The sequence below is a fragment of the Trematomus bernacchii genome, unplaced genomic scaffold (assembly GCF_902827165.1).
Source record: "Trematomus bernacchii unplaced genomic scaffold, fTreBer1.1, whole genome shotgun sequence".
Lineage (NCBI taxonomy): Eukaryota > Metazoa > Chordata > Actinopteri > Perciformes > Nototheniidae > Trematomus > Trematomus bernacchii.
This window is the reverse complement of record NW_022987801.1, coordinates 2534679-2554248: the sequence shown is the minus strand read 5'-3', so window position 1 is coordinate 2554248 and position 19570 is coordinate 2534679. Positions and strand designations below refer to the sequence as shown.

General features: G+C 42.5%; 2 protein-coding genes across 4 annotated transcripts; both read left to right on the top strand.

Annotated features, from left to right (window-relative positions):
• Positions 1-53: 53 nt before the first annotated feature.
• Positions 54-7189, top strand: aadat (aminoadipate aminotransferase). Of its 3 annotated transcripts, none has more exons than XM_034150196.1 (14): positions 54-83; positions 700-770; positions 1179-1347; positions 1704-1812; positions 2392-2466; positions 2553-2762; positions 2980-3045; positions 3520-3602; positions 4176-4272; positions 4878-4939; positions 5096-5160; positions 5348-5454; positions 6261-6362; positions 6802-7189. In XM_034150196.1, the coding sequence occupies exons 2-14, from the start codon at positions 704-706 to the stop codon at positions 6841-6843; spliced, it is 1254 nt and encodes a 417-aa protein (XP_034006087.1). In that variant the 5' UTR covers positions 54-83; positions 700-703; the 3' UTR covers positions 6844-7189. The 3 variants fall into 3 exon arrangements, with proteins under 3 accessions (XP_034006087.1, XP_034006086.1, XP_034006088.1); XM_034150195.1 differs by lacking the exon at positions 54-83 and adding an exon at positions 273-325; XM_034150197.1 differs by lacking the exon at positions 54-83 and adding an exon at positions 353-439.
• Positions 7190-11688: 4499 nt separating this feature from the next.
• On the top strand, positions 11689-19286 carry mfap3l (microfibril associated protein 3 like). Its single transcript, XM_034150194.1, is given in 4 exon segments — positions 11689-11790; positions 13187-13592; positions 17296-18085; positions 18087-19286. Coding segments are annotated over 3 exon segments (1371 nt in total). The 5' UTR covers positions 11689-11790; positions 13187-13273; the 3' UTR covers positions 18349-19286.
• The last annotated feature ends 284 nt before the right edge of the window (positions 19287-19570 follow it).

Here is a 19570-nt window from a genome sequence, read left to right as displayed (position 1 = left end):
TTCCGGTTATTTTTGAGATCCGGTATACTGCCTCTTAGTGGAGGAAAAAAAAACCGGTCAAACAAGAGCGAGACTTCACATCGGTAAGGATCTACATCCATTGTCTCCGTTAGTAATTAAGCCTAACTCAAATTAGTTACATGAAACTGACCCGAAGAATATAATATCAAAAAGTTAAGCTAAGTTATTGAACTGTTAGCTCAATTTTAGTTGTTTATTGTTTTTTTACATCTTGGAGGATTAGTTAACTTTGCATGTATCGCGAGATGACCACTGTAGGTCTCGGACAAAAGGTCCACGGTGGGGTCAAGCCGAGTTACGCAAGGTTAGTTTGTAGAAAGCGGAACGTGGTCGAGTTAATACCTTTATTAGTGTGACTTTAAGACATGTATCGAGTATAATGTGTATGCACCTCGGCACTGCAGTGTCCCAAAAACAGGTATCTCACCTGGTGCTTATGTGGGCTCACTTTTACGGAGTTTCTTTATAACATGAATCTAATGTGACAGTGCTGCTGGTCTGTAGTAGGCTACAACAATAATTATTTGGGAACTATTTGATAACAAGTTAACTTATAAATAATAATACGCCGATTAATGTTTTCAGGCTTCCAGCAACATGTGGAGGCTGAGAAAGTTAATGCAATGTATTTATATGTGAGCTGTGAGGATGAATATTTCAGATGTTTTAATTCTGCAGGATCATGAATTACGCTCGGTTTCTGACAGCTGTCAGTGCAGCTAGAAAGCCCTCCGCCATCAGGATGCTGAGTGAGTATTTTTAAATAAACACGTGTTGAAAATGTGACACTCGTTTCATAGAAAAATATGAAGAAAATGTTGTGTTATCTAGTGAATGCATGTATAGGCTTACCTGCTATAAGTTTAGCAGTGCAGCCCCTATTCACTGGTTTTGAACTGTGGGTAAATGTGCAATATATAGGCATCACTTTTGGATACTTTAAGTGAACAAATATGACATTTTATGGATCAACAAATCAATTAATTCTACAAAAAATGTCACATTATTCGATGTCACTCCTATTAACCTGGACATACACACATACAGCCAAGTATGCTTTAAAACACAGCTTATATGTATATAAAATGGGGAAATGATTACGAATGTAGATTGCTAGTAAATCAGTCCCTCTCATCCATCTCTCTGCCTGTAATCAGCTGAGCTGCAGCAGCGGTCTCCTCCGACTATGATCTCTTTGGCCGGAGGAGCTCCAAACCCCAACACCTTCCCCTTCCTGTCAGCCTCCTTCAGGCTGAAGGACGGACAGACGCTCAACTTCGACGAGGCGCTGATGAAGAGGGCTCTGCAGTACTCCGCCTCTAACGGGTGAGAGAATCTCCAGAACAAAAACAGGGACATTACTTTAGATTACCTCAGAAAAGTGTGCAGCAGCAGGTGGAGGTTATCATTCTGCTACTAAAGTTTTATTTTATTCAACAGTTGCCTCTTTAAACTGCGTCAGGCTGAAATATAGTGTTCATTTAACCTAATGTTGATTTTTCGTTTTTAGGTGAGACGTTTTTGTTACTTTTTTATGCCTATTCCAAACACAATACACGTATATCTACTCAAACCTACCCAGCAACAGCACCTAAAAGTGCTTTTATAAAACTATAATTAACTGGACTGACAGCATTATAACAGCATGTTCAGTTCTGGGGTTGATTTTCATCACTGTGTAGAATCCCCGAGCTGCTGACGTGGATGAAGAAACTGCAGAAGGACCTCCACAACCCTCCGAGCCCGATGGAGATGTGTGTGACGACGGGGAGCCAGGAGGGGCTCTGCAAGGTACCCACACCACCTCTACTGTCAGCTGTTATAGTAGCAGGCGGTTAGGGGATCAGCTAAGGATGATGATGGTGAAATGAAGTCCATTGAAGCACAACATATTGACTGAGTTTGCAAAGAGCCTTGCTGTTAGCGCCGACGTGATCCAGGAATAATGTGTGCAAGTTTCTGACACCCCGAGGGTCCCAGCAGGCCAAATTCTCATAATGCACCTGATTCTGATTCTGTTAGGACAGGAATGTGAAAACAAATGCAAGCCAAAAGCCTGTGGTTCTTCCTCACCACCAATCAGTTGTTGTCACGTCAAAGAAAGACGTTGAATGCAGGAGGAACAACAGATTTCCTGATGCACACACTGGGGAATTTAAGCTTCAACTATCGACATACTGGCAACACTAGTTTGACATCCACATAAAAAGTGACAGTTTTTTTCTGCAATGTTGTTTTTATGACCTGTTGTTTACCAGTTGTCCTTTAATTTGTATCAGTTTAAAACGTCCTGACTGTTATATATTTGATAAGAATTCCATATAAACTCATTTTGAAGTGATGGTGATTCAGATGTTTGGGGTTTTCTAGCTGTTTGAGATGCTGGTCAACCCCGGAGACAACGTCCTGCTGGATGCTCCCACCTATTCAGGCACATTAGCAGCGGTGAGAGAAAATGCTTTGTTTCTTTATGACTCCACACTCCTACAGTAACTCCAGCTGCTGTGACCCTCTTACCTTCTTGTTTTTAGCTCCGGCCTCTGGGTTGCAACTTAATAAACGTCTCCAGCGATCAGCACGGCATGATCCCTGCGGCCCTGAAGGAGGTTTTGTCTCGCTGGGACCCCTCAGAGGTCCACAAGCCCGGCAGCACCGCCCCCAAGATCCTCTACACCATCCCCAACGGAGGAAACCCCACCGGTGCCTCCATGACGACGCAGAGGAAGCAGGAAGTGTACGAGGTTTGTCTTCTTCTACAAAGTCACACATCACAGCCTCATTTAGATTGGAATATGACTGCATGTTCACACGGCAGATGGTTAATGAATCACCACTCTCTGATTGATGCAAAGTGGCCATTTGAGCGCTGACTCAGCTAATTAGAGCTTGTCGTGAAGCTGATTTCCCTGCAGATTCACTCAGTCGTTTTTTAATGAACGTCCCCCGTGTCGTTAATAGCTGGCCAGGCAGTACGACATGCTGATCATCGAGGACGACCCGTACTACTTCCTGCAGTTTGACAAGGTACAAAGAGAGTTCCCTCACATCAAGTGTTTGGCAGAGACAGTTCATTTTCTCACATTTGAAAAGGTGAAATAATCAATCTGTGTTTTCTGTTATTACTCTGTGCTCTGATCTTAGCATACAGGCTGTACCGAGGAGCCCTTTTTTTTAAAACATTTAAATCTTCTATTTAGATTTTTTGAATAACGCTTTGACTATAAGTCGTCATATTTTACGACATCCTACCCTGATAAGTGTGTTGACTTTTTTTTATATCGGTGGAAGCCTCACTTTGTGTGCAGCAGCAGAGCAAACCGTTTTGAAATGAATTAAAACTGTTGTTTTAGGAAAGCTCAATGCTAAGTACTAGGGATTGAAGCAGAATGTTTACTTAGACAAAAACATGTGGTTCTTTTTGGGAATGATTCCATTTTCTATTTTAAATAGACTTTGGTCTTCAAAGTATGATTTATGATGTGACTCATTATTTGGCAGCCGTGGGCTCCCACCTTCCTCTCCATGGATGTTGACGGGAGGATCCTCAGGACCGACTCCTTCTCTAAGATCCTGTCCTCAGGGTGAGCGTCTCACTCTGTGTTCAAACCCAGAGCGTGTGAAGCTCTGCTGTTAAAATGTTTGTTTCCCTTAAAGAGTCAGGACCTGAATTACAAACAGGATGTGTCGCTCATACGTAGACTATGGGCTAATGGGGGTGTCCTTCACAGTTGTGCACATTGATTCCAGTTATATGATATCTTTTTGTACCTCAAAGTGTATATTTACAAAAACGACATTATCTATTAGTTAATTTGCCTCTAAAAACACATTTTAACAGACTATAGACACGTCCTTTTACAAATACACCAATAACCATGTTCAACTTTAAGACCCTGTTCACATTCTTCAGATTCAAGTCATAAAAATCCGATGTTTGAAATATTATAACATGCTTTGACAGGTTTTAGGCTTAGTGGTGCTGACTGTACATGAGGACATTTGTTAGCCACATTTTCTTCAGGGTCAGTCAGGATATCCATCTTTTGTTTGTTCGTTGATTCCTTGCTTTACTGTTTCATGGATAATGGGTTTCTATTCAAGACTAAAGGAAAATAAAGTATATATGTTGATGTCTTTGACTCTGTTTGTTTCAGTTTGAGAATAGGCTTTGTGACGGGTCCCAAGCCTCTGGTGGACAGGGTGGTGCTGCACATCCAGGCCTCCACCATGCACACCAGCACCTTCACTCAGGTAAATGAAGCCATCGCCTCACACCGCCACACCCTGCTCAATCAAAATGCTGCATTACTGGTTTGGATGCAAACATATCGATGCTTTTGACTGTGTGAAGTCATTTATTCATTCTAAACTACAGCAGATAGAACCTCACAGATACATAGCATTTGATGGCTAACGTCTTTGATGCTTTCAACCTCCAGCAACCTGACATTTACCATGCAGCATTAAGCTCACAACAGGGAGGTTCAGCATGCTCTCTTCACACACACAGTGACAGTGCAGACTTGTACACACTGCCAGGAGATGTGTTGAGGCCAAGCGAGTCTTTGTGGAGCAGCTGCAGAGGAGGAAGAGGGAGATTAATTAGGATCTGCTGTCAACCTCGCCTCTGCTTTTTTATATAATCTGCACTAAAACAGTGGCAATAACTCGGAGATATTTAAAATTAGAACCATGAAAGGAGAAAGCATTTTAAGTCAAAGAAAGAAAGGTGCGTCACACTCCAGATGTACAGATCTGAGGGGGGATTGTATACCTTAGGGTCATTTTACAGTACAATAATGTTCTGATCTGTTCCAGTCATTACAGTATATAACATGTAACCTGCTTCCTCACAGCTCATGGTGTCTCAGTTGCTGCACAGCTGGGGACAAGATGGCTTCCTTCAACACATAGACGGGTACGCGACTTCCCCTAATGCAGCTGCACCTGCTCGACATTACTAGTTCGACTAGTTAAGAAAGATATTTGATATTGAAACACATACAGCCATTTTGAATAAGTCACTAGGCCACACTGGCAGCGGTGAATGACACAGTTTTCTCTCCTCCCACAGGGTGATTGAGTTCTACAGGAAACAACGCAATGCCATGATCAGCTCTGCAGACAAGTGGCTCAAAGGTGTGTGAACAAGTCAAAAGACGTAATAATAATAGACAGTGCATAGTTCGTATTTGGTTAAATTGATGAGAATCTTTTGAAACGTGATGAAAATAAGAGACTGCAGATACAATTGGGATGAGTCATGAAGCACACACCCCAGGCGTTCCTTCTTGTTCTTTTTCTAATGTGTGTGTGTGTGTGTTAGATGTAGCAGAGTGGCACGCTCCATCAGCAGGCATGTTCCTGTGGATCAAGCTAAAGGGCATAGCCGATACCCAGCAGCTCATTATGGAGAAAGCCTTGGAGAAAGAGGTCAGCACACACCTTCTACCTGTTGTATCTCACTCTAACCCTCACACATTAATCCTCTTTGTGGTTTAATATGAGACAAAACCAAATGTACTTACTGCAGGTTAACTTTCTGTACTATAATATCAGTACCCAGAATGCATTCCATTGCTTCTTTCCGCTCTGTTAAGTCTCTGTCTGTCAGCAGATGTTTTGCATAAGGGGCAAAGCAGGTTTTGTGTCTGAACAGTGTGTAGGACGCTGCCATTGTGAGAAGCTGAGTGTTTCCCCTCCCACACTGAGCATCTAAATCCCTGCTAGCAAATAGCTGATTAGCCGAGTTTAAACAAGAGTGGGTATTATCAGGATGTTCCTAGGTTTCAGGATATTATAAACTACCACACAGCAGTCTCTGCCCTGCTTATACAGGGGGAAACACAACTCCTGTAGGGTTGGGTTAGCTTAGCTTAGCACAAAGACTTAAGGCAGGGAGAAACAGTTAGCTTTGATCCATCCAAATGAAAACTAATAAAAAAGCCAGCACTGCTAAAGCTAACTAATTACCATGGTTGTTTGATCTGTATGAAAATCAAGTATAAAAACAATTTAGGAGTTATGTGTTGGACTATTATTGGCCAGTTAAAATATGTCTGCATTTGCAATTAATTGAACACACAAACAACTGCTGATTATATTAGAAAAGAATGGTTTTGTTCCCATAACAATAGGATTAATCAATATTTACCTGTCTGTCTAGCCTCCGAGAATAATCTGGCATTAAACTAAGACAACATTGATTAACATAAGTCATGTGTGTTTGTGCGCTGTAGGTGCTGCTGGTTCCCGGGGGGGTCTTCATGATCAACAGCAGTGACCCCTGCCCCTACGTCAGAGCTGCCTTTTCTCTCTCCACACCCGAGCAGATAGACGAGGTACACACACACACAAACACTTAAACAAACACACACACACACACACACACACACACACACACTTAAACACACACACACACTTAAACAAACACACACACTTAAACACACACACACACACACTAACACACACTACACACACACACACACACACTTACACACACACACACACACACACACACACACACACACACACACACACACACACACACACACACACACACACACACACACACACACACACACACACACACACACACACACACACACACACACACACACACACACACACACACACACACACACACACACACACACACACACACACACACACACACACACACACACACACACACACACACACACACACACACACACACACACACACACACACACACACACACACACACACACCCTCTAATCTCTCATCAATTTTCGACAGGCTTTCAGAAGACTCTCATCTCTCATCAAGGAGGCTAAGTGATCAACGAAGATTTGTATTTCCCCTTGAAGATGCTGTTTTTTGTTTAAGTTATTGGTGAAGGATTCTTTTTAAAATATATTAAAGTTTAAATATATTTGAATATTGTCTAACCTCGGACTAAAATGTTAAAAGAGCCAATGGAGGACACTCAGAGTCCATGTACTTGGTGCTGAATGTTGAACCATTCGTACAAATGAATGAGTTTTAAAACAAATGAAAAGACGACATTACGTTAAAAGATGACAGTTGCTAATCTCATTACTTGTTGCTGCATCAATACACTACACATGAACCCTGTACTGTATAAAAAAGTAAATACACTTTCTATAAACACTTTGTAAATCTCTTTGTATTTGGTCGTTTGAGTCTTTTTCCTTTTAAACAACATATATTTCCCTTGTGGATACAACAGTTACACCTACACTGGATTGCACACTCTTTTAACCTCAGGGATAGCAATAATTGCAGCGTCAACAACAAGTGTTAACCTGACACAGAAGACAGCCACAAGTCCAAACACAGTAAAGTTGTTCTTAAAACTCCACATTGCAAGCAAGCGGGTGAATGGTGTCAGATAATCTTCTGCTTTTGCATATTATGAGGTTTTGAGGCTATGTTGTCACTGGGGGTTGACCCGCCTTGTGTTCTGCACCCAGTAGTTCAAAACTTTGAATCCCTATCTGATCGGATCGGATCAGATTTGGATTTTGGGTAGTTCAAAACCAAAAAACAGGATTAAGATTACTTTGATATCCAATCAGATCAGGACATCAAATCCAAGCTTTAATCTGGATCAAATCTTCAAAACGGGTAGTTCAAACCGACAACACAGGATTGGGATCAGTTTGATCCCCAAAAAACTGGATTATCTTGATCCCACCAGAGGGCTGGATTTCCAGAGCAAAATGTACTGTACAATTTATTTAAAAATATGTTTCAGTATAAACCAAACCAGTGAGTTGGAAAGATGGACAAAAAGGGGCCGAATTTTACATCTGCTGAGACCCGTGCACTGCTGCAGAGTGTAAGGAATAATTATGACTCCATAGTTGGTAGCTTTAACAGAGAGGGTGGAGCGACTAAAGTGAAGAGCGGAATATGGATGGAGGTGACAGACAATGTGAATGCCACAGGATCTGGACACAAGAGGACGGTGGACCAAGTGAGGTTGAGGTGGAAGAATTTGAAGCAGCATGCTACCAAAGACCACAGCCAGGCTAAAAGCCCACTGACGGGTAACAAACCATATAAAAGGGGACAATACACAGATGTGGTGCTTGATATCATTGGTGGTCAGCAGTCACAATCTTTACATGGAATATCAAACGTACTGGATGGTGAGTCGCAGGTATGTGTCATTTTATCCTTGTCCCTATAGAACTACAATTATTATCTTGTATAATTGCTATTTTCATAGTACTATGGCTATATTCCTTATATAGCATCCTTGTTCTTATAGTACTACCATTTCCAGGAGCTTGCATGCTTTTGATCATCTTATTAAGGGGTATAAAGTATAGGTAAACTTTCATTTCAGGTCGTCAATGCACCCGATGTGACACACACCATTCAAGACGAGGTCCTCCTGACCCATGTGGATCCAGAAGCTGGACCTTCAGCCAGGCCTGATGACACACTGCAAGAGCCGCCTCGAAAGAGAAAATGCAAGCGCACCAGACAACCAGAGCAGAGGGATGATGCCTACGAGACACTGCTGAGCCGTGAAACGGAGAAGGCAGAGATGCAGATCCGTCTGGCCAAAGAACAAATACAGCTGTGCCGGCTTCAGCAAACTGAAACCTCACTTAGAATTCAGCTCCTCAAAGCACGCCTGGATGATCCAGCTGCCTTTCAATGAATGTTGTGTTGTTGTTACCCTAGTGGGAGTGTTTTTTTAAATTACAATTCCATTATGATTTGATGTCTTTTATGTATTTAAAAATATAATTAGACATTATAGAAGTCTCTGCAATGTGGTCTGTTGTCGTCCGGCAGTGGCTCAGTCAGTAGGGGCTTGGACTGTGAGCCGTAGGGTCGCCGGTTCAAGTCCCCGACCAGACCTAAAAATATGGAGTGTGGACTGCTACTTGGAGAGGTCCCAGTTCACCTCCTGCCCTGCCGTGCCGGACACCGCCCCCACTCCCATTGGTCCCCGGGCGCCAGAGGTGTGGACTCGAGTCACATGACTTGGACTCGAGTCAGACTCGATTCACCAATTTGATGACTTTGGACTCGACTTGACAACATCACAAAAGACTTGCGACTCGACTTGGACTTGAACACCAATGACTCGGGACTTGACTTGGACTTGAGCCTTCTGACTTGAAAAGCACATAATGACTTGTTTAAGACTCGTTTTGTCAAAGTTTAGGACTTGGACTTGACTTGAACTTTCCCATCCTGACTTGAGACTTGACTTGGACTTGAGCACAAAGACTTGAGACTTGACTCGGACTTGAGCGCAAAGACTTGAGACTTGACTCGGACTTGCAAAACAATGACTTGGTCCCACCTCTGCCGGGCGCTGTACAATAGCTGCCCACTGCTCCTAGCACTAGACTCCTGGTACTAGGATGGGTTATATTCAGAGAACAAATGTCACTGTGTGTGCTGTGTGCTCTGCATGTGTGACCATTAAAGAGGGTTTCATCCCCCCCGATTCTATTCTATTCTTCCTTGTATTATTTTTCATATCCACTAGATCGAGATCTGTAGGATTAAAGCACTGATATTCAGGATCTAGTAATCTTGAAAAGTCTGAATCTGGATCAGGGTGATCCTATCCTGAATTGCTTTGAAATACTGGGACAAAATCTGGCCGAGTTGTCTGATCCTGGATCACAAAAAATGGGATTTCAAAATCTGATCGGATCTGATTGAGATTAAAAGTGTTCAACTACTGGGCCCTGATGACCTGAATAAACAGCATGCGTGGTTAGCGATCAGAACGTTCTGTGAGTTGGTGGACCCTGTTTTATTTCCCTTGGCACAGACTTCCTCCCCGCTGTGTAAATATGTGGCACCTCGTGAGCAGAGGGACTGAGCTCTCAGGAGTGTTTGTGTAAAGCTGAAACATTCATCCGTGAAGAAAAATGGGGTCAGATTGTGGGCTTAAAAATCAGGCTTTTGCAGCTGAAAGAAAAGGTACTGGAATCCTCTAATAAGAGATTAGTGTCCTGACTAGTAAAAGTAAAATATGAGCAGTCAAATGCAAGTATTAAAGAGGGAACCCTTACAGAAAGTTACCTTCAAATGTTATGAAATTGAATGTAGAAAAAGAACAATATATTAGAAAATGTGAAAAAGAAAGCACCAGAACCTCTAAACTGTACTTAGAGAACAGTTAATGTAATGTGTGATAAACACAACCACACACATTACTTTAAATATCCATATTTCTATACATAGATGGAGCATTATTGACTGTTTGACCTGTTACAGAGTGTCCATTTCAGACTTTAACAGTGGTTTCAAGGTCAGTCACTTATCAGCTCCTGTACACAAACATAACCCTGACCTAGTCTTTATTTAGAAGAGCTTCTGTTCTGCCTCAATTTCTTCCAGGAATGATTTTGGTTTCAATGGGAAGTGTGCTGTTCCCTCCTGCTTTGTAGGCCCCAGATCCTATTTATATTGCAGCTTCTATCCACAATACTGAAGTCAACCTTAACGTCTTTTCATACTCCAACCTTTTAGCTTTCAATAATCATAAATGCAGAGGAAATGGGTTTCCATTTACCTGTCATTGTATTCTACGTCTTAAAGCACTCAAACCACTACCTGCAAAACCAAATTAAAAGCACTAGCACTTTACCTTTATGCAAGCAAGGTTTTCAAGGCCGTCTTTTTCTGTACTGTTCGATGACAAACTGGAAATCTGCCAAGCTGCTGCTGTCTGCTCAGGAAGCTTCAAGGCCAGGCTGCACACACGTCAGGAATACAGATGAGTGACATATTGAAAGAAAAAACTAAATGTTAAGTCTCAAAATGTTGCATAGCTGTTGGGTTGAGATTTGGTGCATGCAAGCTGCACTGATGACTGAGAGAAATGTGAAACGGGTGGCTTGTATTGACAAATCAAAGGTAATTATCACCTAGCTCTCAATCTTTTCGTAGCTTTATGGAGCATTTATGGCATGTAACAGGCACATATTAACGTCAGGAGTGAATGTTGTTAGGTTTCGAAACATGACTCTAAATGGATGCTAATTTCTCTTGGTTGCCCTCTCAACTTAAAAACATTATCATGCCTTGTGCTTACTGCCCATAAGTGGCCAAAATGTCTATTGATGCAGCTTTAAACTGGTGTGAGGAAATATCAATAATAGGGACCCCTGTGACAACAACATCCATCTATTTTATGCAATGGTGAAAAGTAACTAAGTACATTTACTCAAGTAGTACTGTACTGTAATATTTTGAAATGGACCAATCTGCAGAACGAGTACTTTTACTTTTGGTACTTTAAATATATTGTGATGCTAATACTTTTGTAGTTTTACTTGATTTGCAATTCAGGAGTTTTACTTGTAACAGAGTATTCCTACACTCTGGTACTTCTACTTTTACTCAAGTAGCCTACAAGTTCAGAGTACTTCTCCCACCTCTGATTATATGTTCTACCAGTAGGCTAGGCTAGACAGACATATACACATTTCTTCTTAAAATGTACTGAAATGCAATTAAGGTCCCATTTCAGGGTTGATATGAATGCTCATAGAGGGCAAGGTGTTATTACTATAAATCTTAGTCTTAATAAACATGTAATTGCTCCACCTGCTCTGCATACACCACTGGGCGATGTTTCCTCCAGTCTTTAGTCTGGATCTGCAGGTTATAGCGGACTATTATCGGTAGGGGGAGGATGGAGATGCGGAGAAACAGCTAACGACGGACATCCACTCCTCTGGTGTTCCCCACTAAACGTTAACAACGACAGACAATGATGTGAGTATACATATATGTATTTATAACCTGTAAAATATCTTATTAAATAGGCTTTACGTCAACGTTTGAGCTGCTGACGTCGACGTTAAGTTGGTCGTTTGCAGGAGGTAACCTTACCGCAACCCTCGACATAAATGCAGCTTTGACGTCATTCACTTTATTCCTATAATATGTTTCGTTAACTGTAGTTACACTTAAATAATGTGTCATATTATTAAAGAGCTACCTCGCTTGTTTGCACATTTCTAGAAAGGGTCCCGTGATGTAAAACCCTCCATCACGTAGCCGTGTCCCACGCCCTTGTTTTGTGATGTCTGGCGATCAAACCGCACGAAATCTTCAAAGCTTTTTCACATGACATGACTGATGTAATTCAATAAACTATTATTCTTGAAGATGTCATCATCGGTGTGCATTTAAAAGCCGGATATGCGATCTTCTGGGGCTTTATGTGTGGGAAAAACGAAGCGAACTGGGAATTAGACGGATCCCACATACAGTTCCGTTATGTTGCAGTGGCTTTGTTTTTCCTTCAAATCCAGCAAAAAATGCATCTCTTATAACAGGATACATCTGTTAGTTTAATTTAAGTTTCAGATGACCTAATGTAGCTCTATTGCACGTTTTGGATACCTACATGTATTGTGAATGTTCATAGCTAAGCTGCTTTTAGCTGTGAACACGTAGAATAGATAGTCTAGAAAATTACTGCATTTAGTCTGTTACACAAAGCTTTGTGTAACAGACTAAATGCAGTAATTTTACTTAACTGAATGAACATGAATATGCTCAATATGTAAGATCAATAGTACAGGCAATGATTTCAGTGCTGATGGATTATGTGAAATCATACATCTACAACACAATGACTTTGGAGGGGAACATGTTTATTTATTCCATTTATAGTATAGGTAATGTATATAGTTTAAGTTAAATATCTTTGTACCTTTGGTGTGGGTTGATTAAAAAACAGCTACTTGAAGATTTTACCTTGGGCGGTAGTGAATTTTGTGATGGCATTTGTCAAAGATTGTGGGTCAACACTGTGAGAAACTATATGAATCAGCTTACCATAACAAAATATTGAAGCTGGCCAACAACATTGTCTCTGACCCCAACCAAGTCCTAAACCGTGAATATGAATTGTTATCATCAAATCAGAGGTACCTGGTCCTATATTTAATGAAGTTACTGAAGCACTCTTTTGAGCACCAGTTAATCCTCAAATAAATACAGAGGTTAAACCCAGTTCAAATGTACGATAGAGGGTCCAGATAATGCTGTCTTGAGTAATTGTAATAGTATGTAAATGTCTGTTTCCTTGTATCGTGCTGCTGTGTTGTTAAGTCCTGCAGCATTATGACTAACACATGTCATTCACCTTCTTGTTTTCTAGTGAGATGTTTCAAGCCACAGAGCTTAATACCAAATTGCCTTCTACTTCAAAGAGATAGCCAGTGTGCTGGATGGATAACCAGGAGGCATGACAGAGTCTCTTCCCCCGCGGGTGACGCACCAACAGTTGGAGAAAATGCAGTGGGCTGGAGGATACGTTTTCCTGATCCTGGCATCCCTTATCGCCTCTCACACCACTGGGGCCTTATCAGTGGACACGGACGCAAACCAAACAGAGAGCGGCAATGTGACAGACGGATTTGGCCCGGTTGTGTTCACAAAAGTGAACCAGATAATTGCCCGTGAGGGGAACTGTGCGCTGATTGATTGCAATATCACCGGGGAGCCGTTCCCCAGTGTTCAGTGGTTCAACTCCCATGGAGAGCGCCTGGACACGGAGACTAATGGTAAGACAGATTGTACCGTTACTTAAAACTCCTGCTCTCTTTGTCACCAGCAATGCTAGGAGTGTCTGGTTTATTATTCACTCTGAATTTGGCTTCTGAAAGTTAACATTTATGTGCATAATATAGTTGTAACACTTGAATTAGTAGTCAGTACACGCATGGTTTCCAACAGGATATGAAAATTCTCCTCAGCCTGCTCAGTGTGTATCAACATGGTTCACATTCTGTATCTCAAAATCTCAAAGATAGCCAGGGGGCATTTATGAGATGTGCATACACTCTATAAAAATGGCCACACATCCATTTTATCCGCTATTAAGGGTAGCATTGGCCCGCTGCCTGGCTCAGTGACACTTCCAGGTGTCGCATATTGTATTCAGCCAATCGTTTGTGTCGCAGAAATAAACCCGGAGGACTCAAGTTATGGGCAAGAATCTGCACACTACTTATTATTTTGTACTGTGTTTTCTGTGGCAGTATAGCTTGTTTTGAATAAACCAGTGCATTCAATTAACAACACTTCATACGAAATTTGGTCCAAAATCCTTCAAAGGTATGCAGGAAATGCCCATAGCTCTGGCCAGATCTCACCTTGGTGGACAGTCTATTAATATCACATTACATACCACCCATCCCTAGAAACAGATATTTCATTTAGAGTGTTATAACTGGCATTCCTAATGTAGTATACAATACGTAGATAAGGTCTTAAGGATACTCACCCAAATGTGCTTCTCTGGGGGTGTTTTCAGCTTAGTCACTGGGAAATATGACGGTGGTGGGTCCTGACGCTGTGCATCATTTAAAGGCACAGCCAGTGTGTGTGGAAAACAGTACTCTCAGGTGTTTCAGTGCGCATCGTAGAATACCAATCATAGAAAGGGTTGAAGCACACCTTGTCTCTTTTAGGAGAAAAGAAGAACTGTTAAAAATGTACATGCTACATTGAAAGAACAGGAAATCACGTTTTTCGAGACGACTGCAAGGTTATGACTGCAGATATGTTGAATTATGTGATCAAATACTATCTTCTGTTACATGGGAAAGATATTTTGTATATTCAAGGACGAGACAGGGAACCTTGTGCAACGTTTTTTTTGTCATAGTTCCAGACGTTTCTCTAAAACGCCCTCATGTTGAGAAGTCAGGATTGGTTCTCAACAGATTTGGCTAATTATTTCACATTTTGTCTGAACACAGAAGTGATTATTTCCTTTGCTGTTTGCTAATTAGATTCAGGAAACCATTTAAAGAGGTTTTTAGTAGTGATTTTCATTAAAGCCGAGCCTCCTCCGCCTGTGTTTTGATTACTGTGATTCACCTGAGGAAGGGAACAGACGTTGTGATGCTTCTCCTGAGCCCGTCTGTTGAAGCCTGCCATCAGAGCGCAGTGTTATTATGACTCACAAACCCAGTGCACCATCATAGAGATTCTCCCCTGGGCGACACATAGGAATATAATGAGCGAGGAGGATGTTTCCCTCACAGCAGGCAGCACTTCCAGAGCAGTGACTCCAACCTGCCTGCTCTTGTTTCCTCTGCAGATATCAGGCATTTATAAGCTGCCTTTCCCCCTTCCTACAAAGTTGCTTGTAGTATTGGGCAGCACATCAATCGCATCACATGGTCCGGTGATTGAGGTTAAAATGAGAAATCTCTCAGTGGAGAAGGCGGATGGACGGGACGCTGTTGTCGGCCTGGCTGCGTTTTCTGAACCCCGTTCATCTCCTCCAGAGGATAGCAGTGTGGGAAATCAATCGTTAGAGCATGGAGAAGACGGGGGAATCGTTTCATCGTCTCCTCCAGACCTCAGACTATGGATTTACAAACGCCTTCTGTGATATCTGTCTATCATTTTCCTCAAGACTTTGCTGCATGTGGATGAAATGCTGCTCTGGGGGTTGTCATTTTTATCAGGAGCGGTATTAAACCAAAGGTAGAAAATACAAATAACTGTTGACAGTACAGTACAGTACAGTCCAGCCAGCAGCCCTGTTAGCTTAGCATAAAGACTGACTTAACGAACAAATGTCAAAACAACCCTGGGTTTACCTCCTTTGTTTAAAAGGACACTTGAATCCCTAACATGACAAGTATCCAAATATTATGCATGTGTTTTTACCATTTGTATTTTGCTGAACTCGCAGAACTTCAACCTCTAGGGTCCATCACAGAAGCAACTTGAGTGCAAAGGAGGGACATTTAAGTCATTCAAGGGTTATTATGTATAAAAAAATCATATATATAATATTCATTTCATTAACCTTCAACACAGCTTTGTAGGAACATTGTCTTTTTACAGTAAAAAGGCCAAAGGGTGTATGCTTATAGTTCCCCTGTTTTAAGTCTTTGTGCTAAGCTAAGCTAAGATAACCATCTGCCGCCTCAGCTTTATATTGAAAAGAGAGACACGAGCGTGGCATCAATCTTCTTATCTATCTCTCCCGCAGAAAGCAAATAAGCGGATTTCCTAAAATGTCAAACTATCCCTTTGAACCGCACAAAGGGTGTCACATCACAATAAAGCTCGATCACTATCAGTCAGAATCAACACTTTATTACTTAGATAAGAACTGATAAACAAAGCAAATAAACCCGACACTCCGGTGTCCACTGAATGGCTCTGCAGGTGCTCTGTTGCCTGTATCCACTTTGCCTTGGTTTGAACAGTGTGCTTTGACATTTGACCTAATTGTGACTTTGAAGATGGTTTATTTTGTAATGTGAGAGAAACAACCCTTAAACCTCTCCAACATGTAAATAGATCTCAAACCTCAGCACACAGAGCAGCCCCACCTGTTTAAATATTGAAGGCACGAATAATAAGGTCACTGCTGCCCTTCTATCTGAACACACAAGCCGATATAAATATACATTACCATAAAGTGATCATAAATGGCTTTTAATTTCAGCGCCAAACATTGAGAAAGGCACAGACGGGGCTTACGCAACAAATGTTAACGAACCGCTGCCAGGCTCACAGACACTTGTTGTTTTCCATTGATTTAGTGCCAAAACAATGTGTTCTCTTGAGCTTAAAAAGAGTCAGTGCAGAAGTACAACATCAGCACATCTGAATAAGCAGTTCCTATTAGACAGCAGAGGAGAGTTCACTGTTGATCACACGGGGAGGGGAACAGATGCATTAAGAGGATTTCAGGATTTAAACCTTGATTGTGAGTTACTGGGCAAACTGCATGTTCACTGGGTTATGCAGTACCAGTCCATAATCTCTTTTATTAAATAACAGGTCAGCAATGTGTGTACCGAAAGAAAAGGATTGGTTGTAGCGTTTTTTCTCGTACTTGGCTGTCATTTTTATAGCTTTGGCTTTTCACTTAAGTCATCATTAAAAACTCACCTGTTCACCATGGCCTTTGACCCCTAACCCATCCCAGCCTGCTTCCACTCCTACTGCTATTTATTCAATGTCTTACTTATTTGCCCCTTTTGTTTGTTTGTTTGTTTGTTTGTTTGTTCACCATGTAAAGCAGCCTTGGGTCCTTTGAAAGGCGCTATACAAATGTCATCTATTATTATTTTTATAAATGAAGAAAATCGCAAGTGAGTCAAACCATCATACAGGTTGTAATTAGAGAAGAGCTGCAATAACACAACCCAAGTTATAATGAATCATAGTTTGTTGGTAGTTTGTTTTACGCAGTGTTTGCCACACTCATGACTTTCCTCCGTCTCTCTGCAGGGGAGAAATGGTGGCTGATGGATTCGGGGATCCTCAACATCACCAACATCGAGTTTGCAGACCGTGGGAAGTACACCTGCATGGCGTCCAACGCTCTGGGCAGCTCTAACTGCACGGTGACGCTGCGTGTGGTCATCACTAACGGCGACATGGGCGTGTACTACATGGTGGTGTGTTTGGTGACCTTCACCATCATCATGGCCCTGAACATCACGCGCCTCTGCATGATGAGCAGCCACCTGAAGAAGACGGAGAAAGCCATCAACGAGTTCTTCCGCACCGAGGGCGCCGAGAAGCTTCAGAAGGCCTTCGAGATCGCCAAGCGGATCCCCATCATCACCTCGGCCAAGACCCTGGAGCTGGCCAAGGTCACACAGTTTAAAACCATGGAGTTTGCGCGGTACATCGAGGAGCTGGCGCGCAGCATCCCTCTGCCGCCGCTCATCATGAACTGCCGCACCTTCATGGAGGAGATCCTGGAGGTGGTGGGGGTGGACGAGATGAGACACACCTTCCTCAGACAGTCGCCCGAGGGGTGCCGCGAGATCGTCACCAGGAGCATCGGGGCGAGAGACGTGTTCACCATCCTGCAGGAGAGGGAGATGGAGCGAGGGCGAGAGAGGGAGCGCAGCGAATCGCCCGCCGCCGACTCGGACAACTCGTCGGTCCACGAGCAGCCGCAGTACATCGCCATCCAGGTGTCGGTGCACCCGCAGCTCGCCATCGAAGGTTGCTGCAGCATCGAGGCTCCTCCCCCTCAGCCAGAGACCACGCCCTCATCGCCCCCCCCCCTCTTCCCCACCTCCACTCCCTCCTCTGGAACAGGAGGAGGAGGAGGAGGAGCCTGAGCTGGAGCCTGAGCTGGAGCCTGAGGCAGCAGTAGAGCAGGAAGTAGAGCAGGAAGTCAAGCAGGCAGTAGAGCCGGCAGTAGAGCCGGCAGTAGAGCAGGAAGTGGAGCAGGAAGTGGAGCAGGAAGTAGAGCAGGCAGAGTCCGAACCCACAGACGACAGTAAACCCGCCCCCTGCCAGGTGTTCTACGAGAGCCACGTGTGACGAGACAAACGAACCCTTGAGGAGCGAAGAGTTATCCTGCTATGCATTTCCACTTGAAGACAAAAGGTTTCCTGAACGAAACAATCCTGAAACCTTTGTAGGCGACTGAGAAAAGACACTTTAGCGGGTTCCCTCTCTGGACTCTCATGCTTGAATGTACATGGCAGGGGTAATCAATATTATTAATGTAATAAGCAGTGAATTGTAAAGGATCACGTGATTTTCATAGCTCAGATTTTATGATTTATTTCCCGGTTTTTAGTTTCTTACAATGCGAGGGGTTTTATGACTTACTCCAGAAAACTGCCTCAAGCTGGTCTTCGTGCCGTTTCCTCAAACCGTGAACACTAAGCTTCCTTCATCCGCTCCAGAATCACATCCAGCTTCTGCTACAGCTGATCTGCTGTTAGTGAACAACGTCCTGCTCAAATCGAGATGCATGCTCGGTCACTACTTCATGATTGTACGGCCTACTGTATCGCTACAAAACAAACGAGTAAGCCAGGTTAATCTATGTGTGTACAGTATATTACAGGACCGGGTCACACACACCTCTGGGTAGAGTTTTTGTGTTTTAACTGAAATATTTCTAATAGTATTACCCATTGTGGTGTGATTTTGTTTCTCAGCTAGCAGTTTTAATTTAAATATTTTTTGTTTCTTTTCCTCCGCTTTGTGCTGTTTTTAATTTTAATTTTATTTAATTCCCGACCTGCTCTCGGCACCTTCTTGCTTCTGCAGAGGCTTTACACTAGTACCGTTGCATTTTTGCTGCATGTGAACATGGACGTTGGGACTGAAAGGTCCTTCTTCCTTTGCTTGGCTAACAGTCCAGTCTGCGGAGGAGAGGAGCTGGACGTGTTCTGCTTTTACTGGTACTCTTAAGATGGCTCTTTTTTTGTAGTGGATTAAATGAAAGTGCTGTGTTAAAAAAGACATTGGTATTTTTCTTTTGCCCAGACATAAACCCATCTTTATCTACTATGGGGGAATTCATCTCCTTTTCCTACAACCATTCGTGTTAAAACTTGTACAATAATAGCAGCTAAACAACATTTCAACAACCTCTACTAACTACATTTGTATACAAGAGATAGGTCTCATTCAGAGGGGCTTTAGACAAAGTAGTTAAAAAACCCTTTCTGTCTTTAAAAAAGTCAAATACATCAATCCAGAAGTATATATTCATAACTCCAATACTTTTCTTGAGAATCATCCCGGT

Bases quoted from the DNA above. Each gene is read 5' to 3' on its own strand.
- aadat (XM_034150196.1), top strand. From the start codon at position 704: ATGAATTACGCTCGGTTTCTGACAGCTGTCAGTGCAGCTAGAAAGCCC. The intron at 771-1,178 runs GTGAGTATTTTT...GCCTGTAATCAG, and splicing joins CTCCGCCATCAGGATGCTGA to CTGAGCTGCAGCAGCGGTCT. The intron at 1,348-1,703 runs GTGAGAGAATCT...ATCACTGTGTAG, and splicing joins CAGTACTCCGCCTCTAACGG to AATCCCCGAGCTGCTGACGT.